General features: G+C 63.0%; 1 protein-coding gene across 1 annotated transcript; it reads right to left on the bottom strand.

Annotated features, from left to right (window-relative positions):
• Window positions 1-5,186: 5,186 nt before the first annotated feature.
• On the bottom strand, window positions 5,187-19,692 carry PLXNB2 (plexin B2). Its single transcript, XM_004700213.2, has 36 exons — window positions 19,510-19,692; window positions 16,876-17,951; window positions 16,186-16,368; window positions 15,975-16,103; window positions 15,557-15,657; window positions 15,235-15,361; window positions 14,912-15,065; window positions 14,111-14,225; window positions 13,791-13,899; window positions 13,611-13,712; window positions 13,188-13,280; window positions 12,874-12,955; window positions 12,601-12,761; window positions 12,371-12,519; window positions 12,058-12,166; window positions 11,799-11,935; window positions 11,552-11,722; window positions 11,168-11,297; window positions 10,857-11,084; window positions 10,466-10,642; window positions 10,244-10,389; window positions 10,055-10,155; window positions 9,733-9,962; window positions 9,463-9,644; window positions 9,119-9,185; window positions 8,829-8,975; window positions 8,376-8,532; window positions 8,169-8,269; window positions 8,002-8,086; window positions 7,753-7,907; window positions 7,475-7,635; window positions 7,241-7,388; window positions 6,770-6,834; window positions 6,613-6,688; window positions 6,004-6,078; window positions 5,187-5,925 (listed from the first exon to the last, which is right to left on the bottom strand). Exons 2-36 carry the CDS (start codon window positions 17,938-17,940, stop codon window positions 5,821-5,823), a joined length of 5,523 nt encoding a protein of 1,840 aa, XP_004700270.1. The 5' UTR covers window positions 17,941-17,951; window positions 19,510-19,692; the 3' UTR covers window positions 5,187-5,820.
• Between the last annotated feature and the right edge of the window lie 886 nt (window positions 19,693-20,578).

The raw sequence follows: 20,578 nt of genomic DNA, 5'->3' as shown, positions 1-20,578 counted from the left end.
TCCCAGGCAGCGGGGCGGAATCCCGGCTCTTCTCCAGCGGCCGCGCAGCCCGGGGCGGGGCCAGGGAGGGATGTGCTGCCCCCTCCGGGCCTTCCTCCCGGGGCCCTAGCGCGGCCCCTAATGTCTCCGCGTCTAGTCTGCGGCCCGGGCACCGCCCGATCCCGGCTGTCGCCACCACCTCCGGTCGCTCAGCTGCTTAGCTCCGATCTCCGCGCCCCATCTTGCTCAGTCTCCGTGCTCCCCCTAACGCTGGGGTCCTGTGCCCCCGCCCCCCGCTCTGCCCTAGCTTTCTTAGGTCGCCACCCACCGCCCCCAGCCCACTCAGGTCTTCACTCCAAGCCCTCTTGGGGCCGAGCACCTTCGCAGCCCCCTGAGGTCCAGGAAGCCACCCCCACCCACCCCGCTGCACGCTTGGATCCTGCATGGTGCCTGGGTCCACAGTGTGGACCTAACCCAACCTCACAGGTCACCTACTCGTTTCCTCATTTCTTGTGACACCACACCTCCCCTCCTTGAAGAGGTGAGAGTGGGCTCAGACACACCGCACGCACGAGCTGCCCACACCGGGAAAGGGCGGGGCACTTTGGGTGTGGCTTCTCCTCAAGAAAGGTGGTATGTGCCTGGAGACCCCTCACGCTCCCAGGGTGTCCAGGGCTGGTCTGTAGGGGAACCGCCGGCCACCTCTTTGTTCCGCTGGTCGGCCTGAGAGCGACGCTTAATTAACTACTGCACCGCCAGGCCGCCTTATCAAGAAGGCGCTATTACTTCATAAAAACTGGACACGTTAATAAAAAATCAGCCAAGAAAGCGCTGGGCTGGTGGCAGATGTCGTCTGGTTCTCCACCAGCCCGGTGGAGGAAGTGCCAGCCTTGGGCGGTCTGGGGGTCCCTGGCGAGCTGCGAACGGCTGCTGGTGGCCTGCAAAGGCCATCCTCACTGCTGGGCTGGGGACAAGCGCTGGCAGCACCAGGGACAGCAGCGGGGGTGCAGGTGGGGTGGGCGGTGTCTCCCAGAGTTCCTAAAGCCTCTCGCAGGTGGGCGTCGGAGTCCTACGCCTACCTCCCCACCCCCAGTGACTTTTCCCGGCGAGAGCAGGCCTTCCCCCACCGCCCCATTCCTGCAGGTGAGCAGGAAGGGAGAGGTCGGTGGGTGGAAGCTGGATCCCCATCCCCACCCTGGGCGCCAGTCCGGAGGGAGGGGATGCTGAGGACCTGAAGTCAGGCCCTCACTGTCCAGCCTTCTACTTTTTCCAAAGAAGCTAAAATCCAGGTTTCTGCGTGACATCGCATTCATTTTAAGCAAGGGCGAGGCAACTACGTTGAAACTTGCCCACACGGTGAAGAGTACACCCCGAATCCGGGCCCAGGGCAGGCGGCCGAGCGCTGGGCACAGGCCGCAGTGTCCTGTTCAGCCTTGTGGCCGCAGCCCTGAGTCGCGCCCAGCCTGGCTCCCCTCTGCGTAGTGGCATGGTCTCAAGGACTTGGCGCGGGGTGGGTAGGGCGAAACTCCTCTCTCCCTACCCCGAGCCGCGGGGACGCCCCTGAAGGCCCCCCGCCATCGGGGCCTTTCACGGCCTCGGGGCGGGCAAAGGTTTTGTGCGAGGTAAATGGAGCTGCAGCTGAAGGAGAGGCGGGAGGGAGCAGAGGCCTCAGCGGTGTGGGAACCCGAGGCGGCCTTCACTGGGGGAGGGGAGCCGCTTTTGTTGCGTTCCCATGGCGACCGGGACTGGGCGTCTCCTTTTCCTCCTTCCCTTCCCGCGGCCGAGGGCCTTCCGCTTGGCCTGCTCCGTTGTTCCCCCAGAATCCTGGCCTCCCCCAGGGTGTGCCCCGTGAGGCCGCCCGCAAAAACCCCATGTCCGCTGGACACTGAGGCGGGGTTGATAGCAAGCACTGAGGGGAAGCTGGTTGGAGATGGGGGGTTTATGAAAACCCGCCCACCGGAAGGTTGGACAGCCAGGGCCCCGCGGGTGGGGTGGCAAGGGACACCCAGGACCGACAGTCACTTGGGGAACCCCACCGGAGAAACCAGGGGGCTGGGTGGAGGGGTGAGTGCTGGGGATGGGGAGGCCTCCCCTCAGAGAAGGGGTAGGCAGATGACCCAGGCAGGAGGATGCCCCCCCTCCCCTGCCTAGAGCCTCCCTCCTCAGCAGGGAGCCCTGCCCCTCCTCCCTCCACCCCTTCTTTCACACAGCTGGGCCCACAGGGTACTGCATTCAAAATCATTCACAGTGGTGAATGTGAATGATTTCCTACCCTAGCAGGGCCAGGGGTAGCTGAAGGGGTGGGGTCGGGGTAGGCCTGTTGGCATCTTGCCCATGCTGGTGTGTCCCCACCCACCCATCCACACCCAGCTCCTGGCCCTGCTCAGGCCTATGAAGGCACAGACCCAAGTCCCAGGCTTGACAGTCCTGCCGGGGGAGGTGGGAGCCCAGCCTCCCAGGTGTGGGGCTGTTGGACCTCCAAGCCTGGAGGGAAAGATGGCTTCTTCCCAGCCCCTTCTTGTTCCACTTCTCCTACTTACTGGCTGCAGTGAGTGGGGAGCAGGTAAAAGTGGCTGCAGGGGTGCAGCCTGGAAGCGAGACCTCCTGGTTCCCAGCCCCCCTCCATCTGCAGCTCAGCACCCCAGATTGGGTGCCCGTGGTCTGTCCCCCATCCCAGCACCCCATGGTCTGCACTGCCAGGCAAAGGAATGGGCCCTATTTGGATTTCCTTGACCACCTGGTCTAGGGGGTTGGGGGAGCACTCACACAGGTTCTATGGGATTTGAAAGGGTGCCTCCTTCAGGAGAGGGTCATACCCAGCAGGGTGGGGGTGGGGATGAATGTTGAGCCTTTGGGCTGTGTAAGGCCCAACACCAGTTAAGCTCACCCACCTCCCCAAAGAGAAGCAGTTCCAGTCCCCACATAAAGACCAAAGAAAAACCCACTGCTATCAAGCCGATTCCAAATTACAGTGACCCTACCCTGTAAGACCCTACAAAACTGCTCCTTGGAGCTTTTGAGACAACTGTTTAAGGGAGTAGAAAGCCCTGTCTTTCTCCTTTGGATGGCTGGTGGTTTTGAACTGCTGACCTTACAGTTAGCAGCCCTTCAGGAAACACTCCACCACCAGTGCTCCTACTTTAGGACAGGAGTTCATTAAATGCTTGACCTTGACAGTTATGGCCCACAAAACGATGGTTAAATATCCAAATAGTCCCTGGCCTAACCTTTCAAGAAACCTCCCTGCCCCCAGCCAGTGACAGGCCCATGGAAGGCACAGGCCTGGGCTGCCCACCACCAGTGTTCCTGACGATTCTAGAGTTGTCTCTGAGCACTTGGATCGAGCCGTACCTGAAGCTGTCAAGCTTCGCCTTTCTGCTTGGGCTAGGCTTCTCAGAGCAGAGTGGAGGCACACCCTGCCCCCACCACCTCCCCAGGCCACGTCTGTCTTTTCTGCTGGCCGCTCTGTCCCCAGTGTCCAGAATGTGCTGGATGAGGATGGCTGAAACCCTATACCCTGAGGGGTGTACTGTTGGTGCCGTCTACTGCATCTATACCCCATGATGCCAGGCACACGTGTGCCATGAGTGTATACCTGCTATCTATGCACCACCGTGTATACACATGTGCCATTCATGTGCCTCTGCTGTCTATACACCAGTGTGTACACATGTGCCATACATGTACCTCTGCTGTCTATACCTCATAGTATACACACAGCTGCCATGCATGTGCCTGTGCCTATACACCATGGTGTCTATATACCATGGTGTGTACCCTTGTGCCATGTGTGTACTTCTGCTGTGTCTATGCACCAGTGTGCACACATGTGCCATGTTTGTGCATCTGCTCTATATACACCATGTTGTGCACATGCGTGTGCCTGTTGTGGCTATACACCATGGTGTGCACATGTGCTATACATGTGCATCTCCTCTATCTATACACCAGTGTGCACACGTGTGCCATGTGTGTGCTGCCACTGTCTTAGCTGTTTCATGGCTCACACCAGGAACTCACCTAGTCAGGCTCACCCACCACTCACTATGCGTCCCAAGCTGCGGTCACGTCCACATCCTCAGATAGCACAGGAGAGGCCAGTATGGGGAGGGGGACAAGTGGTCAGCCAGGCTCCTGGTACAGCTGGTGCTGAGAACCTCAGTGTCCTAGGAGTGATCTCAGACTCCTCTGTCCACGTTCCCTGCCCCCACCTCTTCTGTCCCAGCTCACAGGCCACGTAGCCCAGGCCTTTCGCCCCATCTCCCACCCAGGCTGCAACAAGGCTCCGCTTCCCCTGGGGCTGGAGGCCCCTGGCCCTGCACCACCCTCTGCCTCACACCTCCGTCCTCCAACTGTCCCTGCACGGGTGTGTCTGCCTCCCATGCCTGATGTCCACCCCACCACACAGCAGGTCCCCTCCTCCAGGGATGCTTGCAGCCACTGAGTCCACCCACCCCAAGGGCCTGTCCCCTCCACCCCTCACCAAACACCTGCTGAGCCGGTACAACTGCCTCTGGGACCTGGAGTGGAGGCTGAGCAAACACACCTTTCAGGTTCTGGGAGCTGCTGGGGAGGTAGCAGGTGGGGGCCAGTGAGGGTGACCTCAGATGGCCACCCAACACTCTGCCAGGTCAGTGACCAGCAAATCCCCAGCCTGTGGGGTCCCGCAGGGTGTGACGGCAGCAGGGACTCCCTAAACGTCTCCCCCACCCAGGAAGTCCCACCCCCACCTCAGACACACACACTCTCTCACTCACTGCCATTGATTGGATTCAATGACTCCATGGGAAAGCAAAGATGGGGATTCCCAGACTGTAAGTCTTTATAGGAGCAGAGAGTCTTGTTTTCTGCCGTGGAGCAGGGTGCAAACACTGCTGATGCTGACCCTGCTCCGGGTGTTCTGACCACCAGGTGGCGCCGGCCAGGCAGCAGGATCCTGCCTGCCCACCAGGCCAGGAGGCAGCCAGCAGGGAAGGCCTCTGACTCAGGCCAGCATCAAGTCAGCCTCCTCATCCCTGCCCCCCTTCCACCCCACAGACTACTCTGTTCCAGGATGGAGGTCTAGCTGAGCCCACTCCACACCCCAGGCCTGGACACTGTAGACAGGAGCAGATGCCCAAGTCTACAGGAACGAGGGCCGCCCCAGAACTGATATACACACACTCCCCACCCCCCACCCCCTGGATGGACCCAGCCAAGCAGCAGAATGAAAAAGATCACTGTATTTGATTTACAATGAACACAATTTACAAAAGGGGGAGGAGGGGGTCTGGGGAGGACCACCTGTCTGACAGGCCAGAGACCTTGCCGGCTGGGGTCCCCTGGCCGCTTGGCTTTGACGTCTAACGTCCAGCTTGACCTTTGAGGCGGGGCCTGGGCGGCTGCTCCCTGGGTCAGCGGCACCCGCAGGGAAGGCCAGTGAGGTCAGGAAGGCATCGTACCGCTTGTTAGACTCATCACGGGAACACACGGACGGGCAGAGTCCAGGGCCCCCCAAACTTGAAGTGGTGTGGCTGGCCTGCCAGGAGGCTGGGCGGCAGCTGGGCGCCCGCTGTAGCCCATCGGGTGCCAGGCGCTTAAGGCACGTTTGGGAATAGCTCAGGTGACTGGAGGCCAGGCCTGACGCTGGTTCCGGAGGGAGCTGGTGCTGGCGGGCCGAGGGCCACTCTCTCTCTCGAGAGGGGTGGCTCACAAGAAAGACGCTGCAGAGTCCGTACACGCCTGGGCCCGTGGCGCCGGCGGGCTCATCCTCTACCGGTAGGCACACAGACAGAGGCCGAGACGCTGACCACTGAGGCCCTGTGCTGTGGCAGGCTGAAGTCAGAGGTCGGAGGTTGGAGGTCAGAGGTCCGTGACCTTGTTCTCGAGGGCAGCAGTGATCTGCTGCAGGCGGAAGGCCAGCTGCATCTTCTGGGCGGCAGGGTCGTCCTCCAGGGCTTTGATGATCTGAGGGTGGTCAGCAGGGTGAGCACTGGTGTGTGGCTACCCAGGGCCCCCTGCCCCTGGGGACTGGGGTGTGCCTACCTCATCGTAGTACTTCTGTGTGTACTGGTAGAGCTGGTGCAGGGCCACCAGAGTGTTGAGAGAGTCCGTGTGAGCCTGAGGGGCAGGCAGGGGTGAGTTCAGTCTGAGCCAGGACAGTGGGTGGGCAGGGGGCGGGGCAGAGCCTGGGCAGAGGCAGTGGGATGCCAGCCACTGTAGCACTGACATCCAGCTCTGGGGGAGCTGTCCTTTAAGGGTGCAGGTGGGCTATGTATGACATGGTGGCTGTGGGCACATTCAGACACAAAGGGCCAGGCACTCACCAGCCCCCAGCCCCAGACTGGTATGGCGGGCAGTCCCAGAATGGGATGAAGGACAAATGGCTGAGGTCCACAGCCACCCCACATGCCCAGACAGACTCGGTTGTCTCTGTCTTTCCAGCGGATGCTCAGGTGTGGATGGACAGCATGGCTTAGCACTGGGCGCCCCGCAGGGCACCCACTCAACACACTCACCCAGAGCAGCCTGCTGCCAGCCAGCCACATACTCCTTGGCTCTACCCCTGGCACCCAGCAGTTTCATTCACACCCTGTCCCCCAGGGGAGGGTATAGGCCACTAGTCAACCAGGAGCTTGCCCTCGCCCACCTTACCCGAGAGATCTCTGCCAAGTGTGTGTTCATGTCCTGGTCGCTGACTTGCACCATCTGGCGGATGCCTTTGTAGTAACTGTGGGGAGATGAGTGGTGAGAGGGGGGGAGGGACAGGGGCAGGGGTGGGGTACAAGACGGGCAGGGCACTGGCACTCACTCCTCCACCATCTTCTTGTAGGTGGAGATCTCCTTGGCATAGAGCAGCTTGTTGCTGGGGGAGTCCTGCGGGGAGAGGCAGCCGCATGACATCAGGGATGGCGCTACCACACCACGCGATGGGAGCTCCAGGCTGGGCGCTAGTCTGTGCTCACTATCTGCTCCCCACAGGCCCCCACCCCAAATCAGGCTGCCTGTCCACCAGCCTACGGCAGAGGCCCTACAGGCCTAACATGTATTGTCTTCCCCTGTGTAGAGCTGTTGGGGGGGGGGGGTGATGCCACAGGGCCCACGGAGGGAGGGGAGGGGATCTCAAGCCGCCCAGGGGCTGTCAGTGGCTCAACAACTCTCCAAGGATCCCTGGCGTGGACTAAAACTGACCTTATGCCCCACACGACACCCCGTCTGCCCTCCATGCCTACCCTGAACCCATCCCTGCCCGTCAGCGCCCCTCCCGTGCCCGCGCCCGCACCCGGCTCAGCTTGTGCTCGGTGCGTGTGCAGGCGTCCATGAAGGTCTGGGCGATGACCGACAGCGAGGCATCCACCACCTCGTGCACGTGCACGTCGAAGATGAAGTGGGGGTTCTTGAGGATGTTCACCCAGAACCTGAGGGGCAAACTGGGGCGGCGACAGGGTGGCAGTCAGTGGGCACCGGCCTGTGTGTGGCGGCTGGGGCCGGGCCGAGGACGGGCAGGCAAGCGCACCTGTTGGTCTTCCAGATGTGGATGGTGTCGTCGTCCCGGATGTCGTACTTCTCCGCCTGCTCATCCAGGAAGTCAAAGAAGTACTTGACCGCAGGGGGCACCGCGTGGCTGGGCGCCAGCACGCTCTGGAAAAAGTTGTCCACGAACTGCTGCAGCGTGCCCTGCGCGGCGGAGGTGGGGAGGAGGGGTGGTGGTCAGGTGTGTGCAGGCAGCAGGCACCCAGGCCCCTACCACCAGCCGCTGTGCGTGCGTGTGCGTGCGTGCGCGTGCGCGCGCACCTTGACGGAGAGCAGCCGAGTCAGGTAGATCTCCGTGATGGCCTTGGTGCGCTCCTTCTCCTTCACGCTGCCCCGCTTGGGCTTACCCTCGTCCACCTCGTCGGTGGGACGCACCAGGTGCCAGACTCGGTTCTCTTCCTCCAAGAGTGCGTGGCCTGTGGGGAGGGGGAGGGGCTGCTGAAGACCCAAGAGGCTCCACCCCCACACTCCCCCACTGGAAGCAGAGACCCCCGAGAGAGGAGAACTCACGTTCCCCAGGCAAGTCCTGCTGGCTGTCCTCGGGCTGCTGGGAAACGCCCACCTTGGACAGGATCAGCGTGGCGCCGTCCCGCACCTGGGAGACAGGGTGGTGGGGTGGGTGGGTGGGTATCCATCCCCAGTCCCGCCATCCACCCCTGCGCTGCTGCTGGACTCACGTTGTAGTGCATGAGCGTGTTGATCCGCTTCCAACGGCCGTCCCGCTGGGAGGTCAGGTCCAGGTCGGACAAGGTCTGCGCCGTGGACCCGGGACGCCACTCTGCAGGGCACAGGTCAGCTTGCTCAAGCCCAGGCGGGGGTTGAGGGAGACTCTCCCCCGCCCCCTCCTGGGCACCTGTGTGCAGCCTGCCCACGAGCTTGCTCACCCAGGACCACACTCTCGGCCTTGGGCCAGCGCGAGCAGGGTTGAGTGCGGTACACCTGGTCGATGATCTTCTCTTTCACCTGGGTGATGGTGTCACAGTTGAGGACTTTGACAGGAACGGCATCGGCCCCTTCATCCTGGACGATCACATTCACCGTCTGCAGGGGACACGGCGGTCACCACCCAAGCCTGAGCTTGTGGGGTCTCAGGGCAACTGGCTGTGGGGTTGAGGCGACCGTGGAGAGACACGTCTTAACACGTGTCACTCATGCCCGCCAAGGGTCTGTCCCCTTCCACAGGAACAAGGACCACAAGGGAGGGAGCGTGCTGTCTGGCTCACCTGGGGCCCAATACCAAGCCTGGACAGCAAGCCCACCCACAGGCCCCAGCACCTGCAGCTCGAGCTCTGTAACACCAGCACCCCGCCCCCACCCCCAAGCCTGCCCAAGCTCACCAGGGGCGCATACTCCACGTCGTCCCCCAGCAGCCCTGTGTCGTTGAGCGTGTACTTGGCCTTCTTCTGCACGGCGTCCACCGGCCCTTTCTCCACCTGATGCTTGATAGCCTTGAAGAGCTTGTATAGGGGCTCGCCAGCACTCTCCTGGGGGGGGGGGTGCGGGGGCACGGGCAGTCAAGTCTGGGCGTGACCTGGGCTGGCAAAGTTGGGGATGTGCAGGAGGTCTGGCTAGGTGCAGCACCCGTGGGTCTACTGTAGGAGGGGGTGAGGAGGGGGCTGGGACCCACCTTAAGATACTGGTACAGGCAGATGGACATCCAATTGGATAGCATCCTTTCTACCACCGTCTCCGACCTGCAGGTGCAGACAGACCAGTAGCAAGGGTCCCTCACAGTGTGAGGCCCAGATGCCCCCAGCCCCCATGGCCACCCCAGCTGGGCGCAGGCCCCCTGCCAGGACGCACGGGTGTTGGCCGCAGCCATGGAGCGCCTGGGGTGCAAACATGCCCATACACGCTGTTGGCTTCTACCCTGTCCCAATGGCCATGTGACTGGCAAGGAAGTCCAAGGCCGCCAGGGGAGCCAGGTGGACACCCTGGGACCCTCCCAGCCGGCCCAGGCTGCCCCCGCACCTGCGCAGCATGAGCTTGGGGTTCTTGGCCACGACGTACTGCCCCATGAGCTCCAGGAAGAGGGTACGCAGGATGTCCGTGTAGTATTCCAGCTTGCCGTGCAGGGCCACCGTCAGCAGTGATGCGAAGTAGACCTTGGCGCGTGCTGAGAACTCCCGCTGCTTCTCCAGAGTGTGGATGAACTGCAGGGGTGGGGCAAGTCAGGACGCCCTGGCCAGGCGGGGCCCCAGGGTGCTCCCCAGCCCTGTGCCTGGCCCAGCGGTGGCTCACGTTGATGAGGAAGGACTTGCTGTTGAGCAGGTTGGAGAACTGGTAGAGGGCCTGCTCCACAGTGGGCCGCCGGGAGGCAGGGATGTCTAGCTTGCCCGTGATCATCACGTCCTTGTCGCCGTCCTTGGACGGCAGGAAGAAGACGCGGTCCGTGTAGGTCTTATAGTCCAGCACGGGGATGCCGGCCTCGTGGACATCGTTGGTCTGGTCCTCCATCTCGATCATGAGGTCTGCCGGCCGAAGGGTGGGCGGGCAGGGTGAGGGGAGACCCGGTCCGTTCCACGGAGTGGCCTGCCCCCCCAGTGGCCCCCGTCCCCCCTACCAGTGAACTCCTTCTTGCAGCGGTCACGCACGCTCTCCTCCAGACCCTCCAGCTGGGACTTAATCTTCTCATATTCACGCTCGGCCTGCTGGCTCTTCCTCCTGGGGGGGGCACAGGACACCCAGGTCCAGGTTGGGGGGGCTGGTTCCCGAAGGAGCCCGCGGAGGTGGGGGAGGGGCAGGGGCTGACCAGTAGCAGCAGACGGAGACCACGATGATGACCACCATGGGCACGATGACCAGTGGCAGGATGAGGCCCAGTCTGAGGGCCACGTCGCTGACCCGAGTGTCGTACTCCACGCGGCCCAACACCCACTCTCGAGAGCCGAACTTGACCTGCGAAGGGGGACCCGTCAACAAGGGTGGGTGCTGCCTCGCTACCCTTCCCCCTCGGCGGCGCCCCCGCACGCACGATGAACTCAGGTAGGTTGTGAGTGGTGTCCCGCTTCTGCCGCCGCTTGGGCGGGGGCTGCACCTCCGGGGGCTCGCAGTACAGGTCGGTCTCGGTCAGCGTCTTCATGATGCAACGCTCGGCACCCACAAAAGCCTCCGCCTCCTGCAGCGTCATTGCCTTGTTCAAGTTGGTGCCCTGTGGGTGGACGGCGGGGAGGGACCACATCAGGGGGGCCACCGGGAGCCGGAGGCCTAGACTGGTTCAGCCTGGCACCCTCCCCTGTCCTTCTCCAGTGGGACCCTGGTGCCCCGCCCCTAGTTCGTCCTCCTCAGGTCAGGATGTATGCCCCCCGTCCTCCCCAGGAGAAAGCCTGGCTCCGTGACCTGCACAGGGCCCGGCCCAGCCTCACCTGAGCATGGATGAGCTTGTTGACCTGCTTCTTCACGCCATCAGTGAAGTTCTCGAAGGTGGGGTCAGCCACATACTCAAAGGTGCCAGCCTCGGTCCGAAGTGGCATGCTGTGCCCGTCCATCTCGACCAGCACTGTGAGGTTGTAGGCCTCGGGCTCTTCAGGGACGGCCGGGGACAGGAAGACTACCTTGCTGTCGCTGTGGTACACATAGTCGGTGCCCAGGAGCTGCGGGGAGGCCACTGTCATGCTCACTTGGCCAGAGCTGGCACAACCCATCCCCCAGAGCTGAGCACCCAGCGGGCACCCACCTTCACGGGCTGCAGGGGCCCTGTCTCCCGCCGGCGCCGCCAGGACTGCAGGGGCTCTGCTATGACCACCATGGCAAATTTCTGCACCAGGCCAAAGCCCTGCCCAGTGATGTTGATGCTCCGGCCGCCACTAGGGGGGGAAGGGCTTTGAGTGGAAGAAGGGGAAGGGTGGCAGGAGAGCCTGCCTGTGGCTGGTCTTAGGGACAGTGAACCTGGGCCAGTGGGGATTCCCTGTGCCCAACCCACCCTCTGCACCACATCTCTGGCCAGCTGAGTCAGCACAGGGAGCAGAGGGAATAGTCCAGGGGTCATGGAGGGAGGTGGGAACAACACACAGGGAGCAGAGGTGGCCCCAGGGGTCATGAGAAACACGTGGAGACACACCTGACAAAGCTGCGTGTGGGCTCAAAGGCGCGCAGTACTGGGTTCTCCCGGTATGTGAAGACGACATTGGGGCTGGGAACAGGTAAGCCCCCATAGAACACCTCCAGGTTTGCTTCGCCCACCTGCTGCCGGGGGCCCGTGAAGCACTCCAGTTCTGGCCCAAACTTCGTCCTGGGGGGACAGGGGCTTCAGTGTCTTTTCACCCCTGACCCCACCTCTCCCAGGACCCTCCCCCAGGGCCACTCACACGTGACAGGGGACTTTATCGAGGGTCACACGCACGTCCTCTATAGAGCCTGTGTCCAGGTGGGTGCCGGTGATGGTCAGCAGGGTGCCACCCGCCTGGGGCCCCTGGTCTGGTTGCACACGGTCAGGCTGTGGCTGCTGAGAGGGAAATGGGCACCAGGTCAAAGCCCAGGGGCCACCTCGGGCCCCAGCTGCCACCTGGCCCCAAGCAGAACCCCGATCCTGATGCAGGAAGGCACTGCCAGGCCGAGAGCAGTTACCTGGTAGGTGAACTGGACATGGGGCGGAGAGCGGCCCAGCTTCCCACGGACATCCACCTCCACTCCACCTGTGGAGGGGCCCTCCGAAGCCTCCGTCACACACGTGATCCTGAGGGGTGACGGGCACCATGCACCATAGCCCCGATGCCCTCACTCCCGTCTGTCCCCGGGGGACCACAGCCCCTCCCCACGCGTCTGCCCGTCCACCCTGGCACGGTGTGCGTCACAATGAAACAGTGGCAGCTGTGCAGGCTGAAGCCACCCCGCCCACCTGTCTCCCAGGGGAGGAAACAGCAGGAGGCCAGGTGCTCACCGGGTAGATACGGAGTACCGTTCTGGCTCGAAGGTGCAGTGATGGCCAGCCACGGTCACTCTCTGAACATCATCTGCCTTGATGCCCAAGTTTGACCCGAAGATGGTGACGCGGACGCCCCCTCCCAGCGGGCCCGTCTGCGGTTCAATCTGAAATCAACAGTCCACTGAATGGCTGGCTACAGCACGACAGACAGGTGGGCAGGACAGAGGAGTATGCAGCAGGCTTACCCTGGTGATGACGGGAGGTGGGCACTCTGAGGTGGCATTGCTGCACAGCGCCTCGTACACACACTTGCCCTGCCCGCCACACCACACACACTTGTAGGCGGGGTCTGCAGCCAAGCACAGGCTACAGTCGCTTCGGCCAAAGGAGCAGTTGTACAGGGTCACTGGGGAGCGGGGAGCACAGGTCAGTGCACTGGCCCTCCACATCCACAGCCCAGCCTGTGCCGCTACCCACAGCTACCCCCACCCCCACTCCCCCACCCCCGCCTGTGCTACCTTGCAGTCGACTGTCGATGTTCTTGCCGTAGGACTTGACATACAGGTGCAGGGGCAGCGTCTCGTTGCCATCATGGGACAGCTGGGGACACACACACACACACACACTGCGCTCATGGCCCCCACTCTGGGTACCAAGCCCAGGCAGCAGACATGAGCCCCATAGAAGGGCCCAGACCCACGGTGTGCAGTGGGCTGGGCAGGCTGGAGTTGGAGGGGGTCTAGGACAGGACCATAGTGCACTGCTGTGCCTGCGCAGACGCTCAGGGCTGCCAGGACAGGAGGTGGCCCCTGTGTGCAGCTCAGGCACATACCTTTGGGGTGCGGAAGGAGAAGGCTCCTGTATCCTGCATGGTCACCAGCTCCTTGAACTGCAGCAGGTCGCTCCCCACATACAGGGAGGTGCTCTGTGGGGACAGCAGGGGCTTAGGCTCCCTCCTGCACCCACCTGCCTCTCTGCCCACTACATGATCTGGGATGAACACACCCCATGTTGTGTCTCCAGGTATCCCCACGTGAACATCCCAGGGCTCCCTGCAGACCCAAACCCAACACTTGGCCCACCCACGCCCCCTGCCGCCCCCCGCCCCCCGCCCCCCCCATCTCTGGCCTTGGCTTGCACCAAGGCCCCTGAGGTACGTCCTTCTGGCAACTGCCTGCCCACCCCATCCTCGTGCCCCCACTCTCCCACTCCCTTTGTGCCCAGCAGACAGACTCCACGGCACCCTGCCACCCACCTTGACGGTCTCCAGGTTCTTGCCCTGGAAGGTCACCTCCGTCTCGTGGTTCATGGGGATGACCAGGGGCCTGGGGTCCAAGAATTGGGGGCAGTTCTCCTCCTGGGGACAGGGAGGCCAGTCAGGTCAGCGGCTGCCAGGGCAGTCAAGCAGCTGGCCACACCTTGGGTCCATGCTTACCGTGTGAGCTCGGACGATGCCCTTCTCGGGGTTGGGGGAGGCCTCCCGACACTCATGATACAGCAGGTCCCACTGGCAGGTCCAGTGGTTGCTGGCACAGGAGATGCACCTGTGGCCAGGCAGGAGTGTGAGAGGGCTGGGCCGGGCAGATGGGCAAGGGGTGTAATGTGAGGAGGCTGGGGCTGGCAGGCAGGGGTGTGAGAGGGCTGGGCTGGACAGGAATGGATGGCAGGCGGGCAGGGGTGTGAGGGGGCTAGGCCAGGCATAAAGGGATGGCAGGCGGGCAGGGATGTAATGGTGGCTGGCCAGGATCCACTCACGGCAGGTTCTCCACCAGGTGCATGGCCTCGCGGCAGTCATAGAAAGGGTACAGGTGGGAGGTGAGGAAGACATCTCCCTGACGGAAGAGGAGCTGGATGCTTACGGTCACATGGTCTGTGGACAGCACAGGACACTGAGTGCGCAGGACATGCCCCCTCTCCCATCTGCCTCAGTGGTCTGTTGGCACAGTGACCTCTATCAAGAGTGGTGTGCCCCTCATTCTCCCTCTGAACCTGTGAGTCCCCTGTCCGCTCTGGTACCCACCTCTGCCAGCCAGCATCTCTTCTTCCCTGCTGCCCCTAGCCCTCGTTCCACCCCCACCAGCTATTACCCCAGCTGTCATTCCATGCCCCTCCCCCCATTCAATCCCTCCACCAGCTGTAACCCACCCCCTACCAACTCTCATTCCATCGCCCCACCCCCACCAGCTATAACCCGACTGTATCAGATCTGGGCCCTCTGCCCACCCCTCCTGCTATCAGATCTGGGGGCCCCAGGGTGAGGCTCTCATTTCTCCCCAGAGCTCTGTGGCGGCAGAGCCTCTCTGCCCCCACTCTGTCCTCACAGGCACAAAGGGCAGCGGCTCCTATGTGTCTGGGCCACAGGCCTCTGCTCTCGTCATTGCAAGACCCTGCCCTGCCTCCCCTGGCCCACATTCAGGCCTCCTGAGAGGGCCCTGCTACCCCAGGCCATCGGGAGAGGGGGCTGTACTGGGCAGAGCAGCAACACACACACACTCTGCACTGTGAAGCCGGCTGAGCCCCCACCCCCCGTTGACCCCCCCACTCCCCACCCCTCACCCTGGCCAGGCGGCGTGCTAGGAATGATGCTGGGAGAGTTGCAACGGACGGTGTTGCCTGCTACGCGGGCCGAGTGCGGCGGTGAGTCCCCAAAGAGGCAGAGCAGCTCATCGTCCTCTGTCAGGGTGGGGAGGGGACTGACCTCCAGCTGCACCTGGTGGGGCCGGGAGGAAAGGACTCCTCTGTACCCCAGTAACTCTGAGGATGAGGCCTGGGCAGTCATAGGGAGGGGCCACAGCATGGGTCATGGGCCACACTCAGGCCCCGCCCAGGGCCCACTTGCCCCGGGCTCTGTGTACACGCCCGCCCGGGGCCTTGCATACCTCCCCCTGAGCTCGTCTGCTCATGTTCTGCGGCTGGGCGCTGGTGACAGTCACACAGGAGTTGTCTCGGCTCCACAGCCAGTGGCCGGCCTCATGGGCCCTAGGGCACTGGGCCTTCCTGGTGCATCTGGCGGGTGGTGGGTGGGGAAGCAGCGACAACCTTAGCCTGGCAGGGGGGTCTTGTTTTCCCCAGAACCTGAAGGCAGGTCCTACTCCCTCCGAGGGTCCCAGCAGGCGTGCCCGGGCAGGGCTGTGCCTGAAGGCAGGTGTGCTACCTTGGGGTCGCAGTGGGCGTGACTAGGCAGGGCCTTTGGGCACTCACCTTCCCTCAACAACGCACCAGCCGCAGTAAGGATCCTGAGAGTCTCGGCACTGAGCACAGGTAGGGTAGCTCTGGCACTCCTGCACCGGGAGCCGGAACACCTGGGGGCCGGACCCAGAGGGATAGCGTGACTGCCAGGCCACAGCACCCTCCCCATGCCCCCATGCCTTCTGCCCCACCCGGCACACCCCCAGGAAGCCGGGCACCTGGCCTGCCTCGGCCCCCTCGAGGAGTTACTGTGGGAGGGGCAGGCCCTGGAGCTGCCCAGTGTCCCACCCCCACCCCCTAAGGACACCCACGCACCCTTCCCTTCCTGAGAGCAAGGCAGGGGAAGTGCCAGTGACACACAGTGACACACCAGGGCAGACAGAACTGCAGACACCGCCCAGGGGGTCCTCCACCCTTGGCCCCTGCCTACCTTGTCCTGTGTCAAGGCGTACAGGCTGGCCAGGTCGGCTGATAACACCAGGTCCTGCTTCAGCCGCTTATTGATCTCTACGGGGATGGAGCCGTACTCCACGGTGGTGTGGTTTGGGGCCAGGTACACCTGCGTGAGGTAGGGTCTAAGCCTCACGGCTGTGGCAGACTGTTCCCCCTGCCCCCACCCCCCAGCCTGGATGCAGCCTCACCTTAAGGACCCTGCCATCCGAGGTGCCCAGGAAGGCAATGGTGTGGCCCTCCTCTGTGGTCACAGTCACCGCAGTCAGGTTCAAGCCGCCTCGCTGCAGCACGGCCGTGGCCACGAGCCCTTCGCGGCAGCCCAGTGGGTAGGGCAGGTGCTCTGAGCCACAGGGGAAGTTCTCACTGGCCCCCTGCATACCAGGCATCAATAGCCGTTAGACCTCCACGCCCCCATTCACGGACCCTGGACACATGATGTCACCACCCTCCAAGCTCACAGGGACCCCACACCAGAGGGGGACACGGACAGCACACCTACATCCACAGGTGCACATGCACTCCCAGACTCTGCCCACAGAGCACATGGAACTGGACAGGTGCACACACATACAAGAAGACACACATATGTATACGCCCAGGCATGACATGCAGACAACATGGGGCCAGGCACACAGAGCACAGCACACAGAGCCAGACATGTACATGCACTCCCACAGGTGCACTGACTCCCGGGCTGGGTACACAGAGCACACGGGAGCTGGACACAGCTGCAGACACACGCCCAACCCAGACACAAGCATGCTCCCAGGCCTGACACACACAGCACACAGGGGACCAGACAGGCGCACATGGACACACGAGTGCACACGCACACCCCTGCAAGGCGCAGACTCCCAGGAGTGGCAAGGAGCCCCTACCGGGGCATGGCCTCCGCACTGGATCTCGCCATGGAAGGCCTTGTAGAAGGTATTGCGGCCTGCCTCCCGGGAGCCTACGTAGCAGGCCTTGCGGTTGGCCTCCATCTTGGCGTGGATCTCATCCAGTGGGAAAAGGCAGAGGCTGGCCTGGAGCCCCCTGCCACCCCCGCTCCTGCTGAAGACGGCATACAGTGCCCTGCCTGGGTCCACAGAGGCCGCCAGGCAGGTCCCGACAGTGGGGGCCTGGGGATCACCAGGGTCCTGGCACTCCAGATCCATCTCCAGGTAGGAGTAGTAGAAGGGGTCGTCCTTGCACATGCGTGCCAGCAGCGTGCGGTTCCTGGCTGGGAGCTTGTCCTGCTGGCTGAAGACAAAGAAGACGTAGCGGCCATCCTCGAAGACGGCCACGAACTGCTGTGCGTTGGTGGACAGGTAGCCGGCCTTGTAAGTGGCGTGGTCTGTGTAGGCCTCAAAGGCCTCCCGCGTCTCTGTGCGGTCCAGCAGGCGCGTGCTGACGATGATGCCGTTGTCATGCGGCCCGTTGCCCTTGCCCACGAAGAGCACACGCTCGTGGCCACCAGGGACCGTGGCGCTTACCAGCCCCACGGTGGCCACAGTCTCGTCATTGCTGGCCACGAAGGACTTCTCTCCGCTGCTGTCTTCGTAGAAGAGGCGCGTGGAGATGTTGCTGAGTGCGCGCAGGGCACAGATGCCTTTGAAGAGGCTGCCGCACTCGACCACGCGGCCATTGGGCATGTCCAGCAGCAGCAGCTGGTTCACATTGTCGGTGAGCACGGCCTCGTGGCACTGGCTCTTCTCAATGGGTGGTGTGCACTTCTTATCATCCAGGGCTGGGCCCGTGGATACCTGCTGCACCAGCTGCAGGTCAGCAGTCAGCTGGTAGAGCATGTTCACTGCCCCCAGGTACACCCCGCCTGTGTTGGCGTCCACCACCACGTGGTTCAGATCTGTCTCGCTCTGGAAGAACTCATGCTTGCGGGCACGCAAGCCGAGGCCTGAGCTGGCCAGGCCTAGCAGGGCCAGGGCCCAGAGCCAGCGAGTCATTGCCCCGGTACCTGTGGGAGAGACAGACAGGTCAGGGACCTCTCCAGAACAGAGGGGAGCAAGGCCTGTGCTCACCCAGCAAGCCGCCGGCATACCTAGCCCACCACTCAAGTCCCTCCAGGACCCAGGGAAGTCTCCCAGGTACTTCCCATACCCCCACCCCCCCCACCCCCCACCCCCCCAAACCTGTGAATCTGTCTGTAGACACCTGTTCTATACCACACACACACACACACACACACCCAGGGCAAACCCACCCCACTGGCAGTAAGCAAGCCAACTTGCAGCACTGGCTCCAGGGTTTCTGAGGCTGCAGAGGACAGAGGACTAGTGGGTTTGGGGTGCCTCCTTTGCAGCCAGCATTTAGGGCAGCGGGAGGCCAAGGGGAGAACAGACAGCAGTGGGAGGGAGTGGGGACAGGGCCAGCACGAAGAGCACGCTCTCTTTATATCTGCCCAGAAGCTTCCATGAAGCACCTGCGTGTCTGTGGGTGACGGGACACAGGAGGGCAGGGTGAACTGCTGAGGCCTAAGCTAGGACAAGAGTCCCCCCAGCTGGAGGGGCAGAGAGGGTTGGTAGCTGTATGTAGGACCCCTTCCAACATAGCTTGCTTCCTCCCTCCACGGGGTACCAGGACCTCGGAGAGGCCCAGCAGCAAGCGGCCTGGAGGCTCATTCTGCCTCAAACTCTGAGAACACCCACCCAGACAGGGCACATCCCGGCGTCAGAGCCCCAGAGAAGCTTCCCATCTGCCTTCTCCCAGGGCCCAGAGAGCCCACTGGGATCTGCTGCTATGCTGCCCCAGGCCGGCTTGGCCCCCTCACAGGGGCCCAGAGCACGCCCAGTCACCAAATGCAAACACCGAGACAAGACAAGCCACAGCCATGGGAAGGTCATACCCGGATGTACCTGGCAGCCGCCCGCCCTGAGGGCCGGCCATGACCCCTCCCCCTGGACTTTCTCTCCAGAGCCCAAGACAATCTCCTGGCAGGGTCCCTGCCCTCATCCCTCTCCCCAGGGGAAACCAAGGCACTCACTGTGCAGACAGAGCTGCTGAACACTTAGCAACCCAACTCTACCTCACCCCAAGCCCACCTCCAGCCTGCCTCCTCCAGGAAGGCCCAGGGCTTTACTAGAGGCCAGGGGCGGAGTGGTGGCAGGCAGACACTGGCTGGTATTTGCCTATGGTCGGTCCTGTGACCTGCTTCCTTCTTTGCCAGCGGGACACTCTTGGTGCCCATCATCCCACCCCCACCGCCTGAATTCCATCTCAGTCCATCTGAGAAAGTATAACTATGAACAGAAAAGATCAAGGCAGAGCCTGGCAAGGGGCCAACTGCAGCGGCCAGCCTAGATGTGACCGTCGGCCTCAGACCAGGGAGGCAGCTGTCTGAAGCCCCTCAGGAAATCCCCACAGGTTGGACAGGCAGGTCCCTGCCCTCTGCACATGCCCCCTCCTACCCTGGGGGTGAGCTCAGAGTGGCCCAGCCCCAGCAATGCCCCACCGCCCCGCCCGCATCACCATGCCAAGACGGATGGGGAATATCCAGTAGGAGATACAGGAGGTACCTGGGAGCCAGACTGTCCTGTCCACCTGGAGGGAGGGCAGGGGCAGCAGAACCACCAGGGGTCACCGGGTAACTGTCTGGAGGGGCCTCACCAAGATGGAGTGAGGTTGGGCTTTCACAGCAGCCAGTGAGGGCCTGGGGGACGGGACCCTACCCACAACCCTCTCAGCTCAGCTGCCCAGGAGAGGAGGCAGCCCGACAGACCAGCTCTGAGGCCCTCAGCGACTGAGGTTCTGCAAGGCCAGCAGGGGAGGGGGCGGGGAAGAGGGCGGGCAACCGGCCTCGGGCCCTGGTCTGCCCCACCCATCCCAGGCTTCTCTGTTGGGGGCGGGTCCATGGCCTTGGCAGGCTCCAGGGGGCCCAAGTCCACCCGCAGGCGCCGCAGGGCAGGGCGGTTTCCAGAGCACCAGGCACCTCCAAGCCCCCAGCCCTGTGCCTCCGTGCGCTCACTTGAGTCCGGGTGTCGGTGCTGCCCGCCAGGCCGACTCCCCACGCCGGTCCCACCCCTACAGGCTGGAGAAGCTGGGCAGCGACCTGGTTCAGGCCCGCAGCGAGCTGGGAATGAATGGAATGTTACCCGCCGGGAGGAAGCGCGGGCGGGCCGGCGGGGGCTGCGGGGGGGAGAGGCGGGGCGAAGCGGCAGGAGCCAGAGCCGCCCCCACTATCCAGCCCGCGGTCCCCGCTGACCTCTCTCAAAAGTCGGGGGCCTGGGACTGGACCCCAGGGCCCTCAGGTCCCCATCTCCCTGCTTTTGGCGTTTCCCTCCCCCACCATGGGCGCCCACGCATCCCCCAAGGGCATCAGATGTGAGGAGCTCATCTCTACCCATCCCATTGCAAAGAGCTAGAGCAGCCCCTGACAACAGGGCCCAAACTCCCTACAGCACCCTAGATGGGGAGGGGGCCCTCCCTCTTAAGACCAGCCCCCAGCCCCACAGGGGTTTCTGTGCATAGAAGAGCCCTCCCCACCACGTTCAGCTTAACCAGCCCTGTCCGTCACCCACTGGACAAACAGGCGCCCAGTTAATATCTTTGTGCCCAAGGAGAGCTGAAATGCTGCCACAACACTGA

Source organism: Echinops telfairi, unplaced genomic scaffold (assembly GCF_000313985.2).
Source record: "Echinops telfairi isolate 266 unplaced genomic scaffold, ASM31398v2 ScPeMD7_2;HRSCAF=8, whole genome shotgun sequence".
Classification (NCBI taxonomy): Eukaryota; Metazoa; Chordata; class Mammalia; order Afrosoricida; family Tenrecidae; genus Echinops; species Echinops telfairi.
The sequence above is the reverse complement of the archived record's forward strand: the minus strand, read 5'-3'. Positions and strand labels throughout refer to the sequence as shown.

Coding starts and splice junctions, on each gene's coding strand:
- PLXNB2 (XM_004700213.2), bottom strand. CDS start 17,940: ATGACTCGCTGGCTCTGGGCCCTGGCCCTGCTAGGCCTGGCCAGCTCA. Junction 12,762..12,873: donor CATCGACAGTCGACTGCAAG/GTAGCACAGGCG, acceptor CCCGCTCCCCAG/TGACCCTGTACAACTGCTCC. Junction 9,186..9,462: donor CCCAAGCTCATGCTGCGCAG/GTGCGGGGGCAG, acceptor CTGCACCTGCAG/GTCGGAGACGGTGGTAGAAA.